General features: G+C 28.1%; 1 protein-coding gene across 2 annotated transcripts; it reads right to left on the reverse strand.

Moving 5' to 3' along the window:
- Positions 1-784: 784 nt before the first annotated feature.
- On the reverse strand, positions 785-5832 carry LOC112687649 (protein MTO1 homolog, mitochondrial). 2 transcript variants are annotated; one of them, XM_025560489.1, is made up of 12 exons: positions 5461-5832; positions 5283-5401; positions 5054-5234; positions 4701-4990; positions 4489-4634; positions 4245-4402; positions 4031-4194; positions 1702-1873; positions 1477-1639; positions 1164-1385; positions 1024-1084; positions 785-963 (listed from the first exon to the last, which is right to left on the reverse strand). In XM_025560489.1, exons 1-12 carry the CDS (start codon positions 5660-5662, stop codon positions 865-867), a joined length of 1977 nt encoding a protein of 658 aa, XP_025416274.1. In that variant the 5' UTR covers positions 5663-5832; the 3' UTR covers positions 785-864. The 2 variants fall into 2 exon arrangements, with proteins under 2 accessions (XP_025416274.1, XP_025416283.1); XM_025560498.1 differs by having other exon boundaries at positions 5054-5220; positions 5461-5553.
- Positions 5833-6625: the final 793 nt, after the last annotated feature.

Consider the following 6625-nt stretch of genomic DNA (forward strand, 5'->3'; position numbering starts at 1 on the left):
ACTGTAATAAAACAGTTTTTAACTTATATAATATAATTTAAATTCTAATTAAAATCTAATTAAACTATATTAGTAATTTAACAAATTTATAGTTTTTAATTATTTTAATGAGGTTTATAATTTTTATATACTTGGAATGTTCGATTTTTTATAAAAGTTAAAATATTAAAAGTTTAACCTACCTTATTCAGAAATTTGGGTTCTTTTACTTTATTTCTCATCTTTAAAAATTTAAACTGATCCACTCAAGAATTTTTTTATTTTTTTTCACTCAGAATTGCTTTTTTCAGAACAATGGAATATTGGTTTAAGCTTAATAGACTAATATAATAATTCACCCGGACTGTCAAGTCTCGCTCTTTTTTTATACTAAATATTTTAAAATAAATTATATTATCTAGACATAAAAGACTGTGCATTCATTATTAAACTGTGGTGATTCTTCCATGTAATACCTAATATTGTAAACATTGTATACCTCACATAGAGTTAAGCGTAAAGTGTAAAGAAGAATAGGTAAGGGACCGTCGTGCCACTTTTTCTTAGATCACTACTGTTGGTTTATTTAATAAACGATGGTAGCAACCTCTACGTTTTGCTAACGCAGTTCGGAGGTCGTTACCGATAACAAAAAAAAAAAAAAAAATACTTCACATTGTAAGGATCTAACCAGGGTAATTTATGAGTTAAACCTAGATTATGAAAAACTACCAGAAAAGTAATACATAGAATATAAATAAATGGACATATTTAATTAAGAATTAAAATTTATTAAACAGTAACATCTTGGTAGATAAAAAATTGAATAATAGATTATAATACATGATGTTTATTAAATAAAACAAAACACAGGAATATGCAACTTCAAATTATTGCTTTATTCATGTTTTGACTTTTAATGTAGTGTAATAATCTTAAAATAGAACTAGGTTTAATTCCTGGTATTCGACTAGCTGCTCCAATCTAAAAATAAAATTAATGGGTTATTGCTAATATACTTTACTATACAATGTAATTGCTTACTGTTTGTGGTTGAATGTAAGACAACTTTTCAATTTCTTCCTTTGAAATACTGAGTGATGGACTATCAATAAAAAAAACATTATATAAAACAAATAATATTACAAGTTATAAATGATTAAGAAATAAGAAAATATAATTACTGTCTATAATCTAGATTCGTTGGTACAAGAAGTAATTCATCAAGTTCTACTTGTTCTATATCATTTAATTGATCGTGAATAGATGCTTGATATATAGCTTCAATTTTTAAACGTTCATTCAGTCTTTTATTTTCAAATTTTCCACCAAATTTATCTGGGAGAATCATTTCCAATTGTTCTACTGTTATACCATCTGTGGATAAACTTAGTATTTCAAAAGCTCTGTAAAAAGCATAATTTAATATAAATAAATCTAATATTTTTCATTTCTTAAAAAATAATAAATAATAATTTTAAAGTAAAATACACAAACGTTTTAAAATCAGGATTTTTAGATGTTTTTAAACCTAATAACTTCTTCCATTTATACATGGATTGAGAAACTGAATTCAATAGTTTGATACCATCTTCTAAATCAGAACATATTTTTGATGTTTGATCGTAACGTTTTTTACTAACACAACCAATGTTGTAACCTAAAAAATAATATTAATTTTATTACAATAGTATTTCTTAGTTATATTTCTGTTAAAAAAACCTTTGTGTGTCAGTCTTATATCTGCGTTATCGGGTCTTAGATGTAAACGAAATTCAGCTCGACTAGTGAACATACGGTAGGGTTCATCTGTGCCTTGTGTTGTTAAATCATCAACAAGTACACCAATATATGCTTCAGTTCTACTTAGTGTCAAACTATTTTTGTTTAAGGCCTACGAGAATATATAACATTTTTAATATGAAGTACAATTTATTTTCATTTTTTATAACTACTAGTATAAAACTATAATAGCTCAAAAATTACAAATAGCATTTATAAGGAATATAAATTACAGGTATTTTATATTTTAAAGCCAGCTTCTAAAATAAAAGTGATTACAATTTTTGTATTGAGTATGAAATGTATATCAAAATAAATGGTGAGATTTGAATGAGAATTTATTAAAATTTGGCGTTTAGCTTATAGAGCATGGCAATCACAAAAAATATGTAGGTCACAAATACATTAATTTAAATGAAGTGTGCAAGATGAAGTTATTTAGGACGAGTTAAAATGAGTGTCTAGGTAAGAGATTAAAAGGTCTATACATAAATGATTAAATTAGATAATATATGGTATATCTAAATGTGAATTATTGAACTAAATTGAAGAATTTGAAACAGAATTAACAATAATGGATAATACTGGCATAGATTAAGGAACATCACTAAGATACAATGAGTAGTATATATGGAATATTTGGTGCTCACTCTATGATATTGATTTCAAAAGAAATCTGCATGTAAGCAATCGACATCTGATACTGAATGGTGGGCAAATAGATTTAATCTTAATGGCTGGATAGGAAGTAGATTTCCCAGTATGGTTCTACGGCATGCAATTTTAAGCTTATTGTTTTTTTTTTGAAATTGAATGGGAAGCTGAGGCAAAAAGAAAGTACTCATAATCAAATATGGAGTGTATAATAGATAAAAAACCTATGGGATGGGAGTTCCATCAAGTATTAATTATAGTTATAAGAAAGTTAGATCATTGGGAAGCCAATGCTGTGGATGATGTATTATATAGTAGCCAACAAAGTTTAGGGTTCAGAGTGATACCTAAATAAGTGACATTAAAAGCAAAATTAATAATATTATTATTAAGATATATATTAGGATGGTTTAGAAACCTATGTTGTGTAAAAATAATTGATTTGGATTTTTGGGAAGCTACTTAGATTTAATTAAAAGCACTTAGATTCTTAAGGGCAGAGTTGAGATTTTTTATAGCAAGGTTAAGAGATTTGTTTGATGAGAAGATAAATAAATCGTAAGTATAAATAAGACATTTGTGACTGAACAAAGAGAGATACTTTTTAACAATACTCATGTAGATATTGAACAGTATTGGGCTGAGACAGATGCCCTGAGGAAGACCAGTAAAAGTGGAGCGAATGTTGGATGATCCAAAAGGGGAGGAGAGAACAAGTTTTCTAAAATTAAAGATAGTGGACGAAATGTTACAAAATCTAGAAAGGACTTGCAATGAAAGAAGATGTGTGATGAGTAGGGTAGAGGACTTATAATTCTAAAAAAAACACGACATATGCAAATACTTATGCAATAAAAAACCCTATGAAATGCACTAATAATATGCTCTAATATTTATTTAAAGTGATTTATTTATAAAATATATAAATCATTTAAATATTGCGTAACATTAAATTGTTTTTCACAACCTTCTTTAACACCACAATACTTACAGTATAGGACTTAACCTTCTGCCAAAAACATATTGACACCAAATTCCGATAATTAACTCTCTTTAACTGACTGTTAAAAGACTGTTTATCTTAAGACATTTTAATATTAAAACAGTACACAAAGACAAAAAGTTGTAAAATATTTATTTTGTATTCTACTATTTTTGTGATTGTGCAAAACAAATTTTCCAATTTTATCTCTTTTAATTTTTTAATAGACAGGTGGTTTAGATACAAGCGTTGCCATATGTAATAAAGTCTGGCATGAACCCTGAGCGTCAAATGTTTCTAAAAAGTAGGGTTCTATTTTTAACGGTTTTAGTATAAAAGAAGAGAGTAGGTAAGGATTAGTATTTAATATTTTCCTTCTTAATGTAGATTAAGCAGAATTATTGATAATTCTGGTATTGATAGAATAGGAAACAGTTGAGGATGTAGAATTGGTTAATGAGTATTAAATTCTGAATTTTAAGAGTAAAAGATATTTAATTTGTTTTATTGAAATTAAAGGGCGTGGAAATGGTTGACACAACATCCAGATTAGTACTTAATGGCGAGGGATGGGTAATATTGCTAAAGTTGGCTTAAAGTATAGTTATTGAATAAAATAAATTTTACACTTACACTAGCACCAGCATTTATTCCAGCTAGAATACCTTGAGCAGCTGCTTCCTCATAGCCAGTTGTACCATTTATTTGCCCAGCAAAGAATAATTTACCTACTTTTTTGGTTTCTAATGTAGGATAGAGTTCTCGTGGATCTACATAATCATATTCTACTCCGTACCCTAAATACATACTATAAGTATATTTCTAATTTAAAAATATTGTACTATACCATATTGAATGATGTTAGCATTTTCTAATCCTTCTATACTTCTTATCATCTTTACTTGTAAATCTTCAGGTAGTGTACATGAAAGACCGTTTGGATAAATTATATCACTATCTAAGCCTTCCACTTCAAGCCATATTTGGTGATTTCGATCACGGAACCTGTCAAATATTGCACAAAAATTATTATAAGAATTTGGTACTAATTATTAATTATAAATTGTATTATTTAAGTATGTAATAAATACTTAAGAGATTTAGATTCTAGTGAAGGGCAATATCGAGGGCCTTTCACTTCTTCTTTAATGTGTCGATTGATGTTCAAATTATCAATAACAATTTGGTGAACTTTACTGTTGGTATATGTTAGGTAAGTTTGTATTTGGTCTTCAGGCTATTTAAAATGATAATACTAAATTAATGTATTTAATATAACTTAGTAATAGTATATTCTATTTACTTTAAGCCACACTGAATCATTCATAAATGAAAACGGTGTTGGTTTATTATCACCAGGCTGATAATTTAAATTGGTAAAATTAACAGATTGTTTTTCAATTCGAGGTGGTGTACCTGTTTTCATTCTTCCTGTTGTAAATCCTAATTTCTTTAATGTATTGGCTAATTCAATAGAAGACCTAGAATTTATTCTGCCCCCTGGTCTGGTAGTCATTCCACTATACATTTCACCATTTAAAAAAGTTCCAGTAGTTAGTACAATACATTTTGTTTTTAATATTGTACCATTTTCTAAAAAATACAGTTTTATCTAAACAATTAATTTAAACTTTTGAAATAAATAAATCCAACTACCTAATAAAACTCCAGTGCATTGATTATTGTTGTCTAGCAAAATATTGTTAACAGATCCTTCAATAACTTTCAGATTAGGTGTATTTTTAAATAACTCTTCTTGCATATGTTTTTTGTACAGTTGTCTATCAATTTGTGCTCTAAGACCCCATACAGCTGGTCCTTTTCTACGATTTAAGACCTTAAAATTATTTTTATAATAAATATTCTAGTTTTATAGAATGAGTACTTTGTAGTGAACACCAGAAAGATCACAAATTTTTGCACAAAGTCCATCCAATGCATCAATTTCTCTCATCAGATGCCCCTTTCCAATTCCACCAAATGATGGGTTGCACGACATTTCTCCTAAAACATAAAAAATGCAAGGAATATGTGAAAGAATTAAATAAAACTATAATTATTACCAACAGATGACTTCTTATGGGTTACCAACAGCGTAGACGCTCCCATTCGGGAAGCAGCCGAACACGCTTCAGTCCCAGCATGGCCACCACCTACAATGATCACATCGTATTGCCTTGAACAGTCACAATAGTGTTTATTCGACGCAAGTGAGCGAGTCAATAATACAGGCTTCAAATGTCGAATAGATGTAACAAACATCATGTTCAAACGGTATCGTATAATTATGTTACAACTTTGTGTTATTAGACATGTTAATTACTAATATGGGTAAAAATATTGAAAAATGTATGAATATAAACATGTAATGTTCAATAAATTGTAATTCAATTAAAATAACAGAAGTCAAGACTCGAATACCGGTTCATTATCAACTTTAATTTCTAATAATCAGAATTTGATACTATATATTATTATCATTTCCATAGATAAGGTATATTACGTATCACACGAATTACTACATATTCGATAAACTAATTTTTGTTTAATTTTTTTCCCTACCAGGGTAAAGTGAGAGGGTACTCGATTACAGATTTGTTTTTTATCATGTCTATTATTATTTAGAACTTTATTATCAACTTGGCATGAAATTTTATGATTTTCATTGAAAAATATTTGCTTTTTAATGGTAATTTTGTTTTCTTCAATAATTTAAACAGCAAAATGTACTTATTTCTCTATCCATTACAGATACCCAGAGCTGCAAAGAATAATTTTAAAAAGTATTGAAGTAAATACTCAAATACATTTTTTTTTCAAGTATTTAAGATACTACTTAAATACTTTAATGGTATAGTATTTCGAATACTACTCAAGTACTTTAAAAAAGTCTTTGGAATACTTTTCAAATTCTTTTGTAAAAAAATATTTGGAGTAATTAGTCTATGGTAAACTAATATTTTGCAGAAAAATAGTCGAAAGAGATGCATTATGCAGTTCTGAATCACTTTCATCATCAGTATTATGGCTAGAATTACGCTATATCCTAGCTGGTGCATGCACGCATCGTAAATCGCAATGCTTCCGTCGCATTGCGATTTCTAATAATAACAAACATTCAGAAATATATCAGACTGTTCTAATTGCCGACGCATGCGTGGAATACACGATATCGGACCGCAGTCGTAGATTTGAAATACAAAATATTTTGTTTTTCGCTCCATACGA

The sequence above is a fragment of the Sipha flava genome, unplaced genomic scaffold (genome assembly GCF_003268045.1).
Source record: "Sipha flava isolate LNK unplaced genomic scaffold, YSA_version1 109_pilon_pilon, whole genome shotgun sequence".
NCBI lineage: Eukaryota > Metazoa > Arthropoda > Insecta > Hemiptera > Aphididae > Sipha > Sipha flava.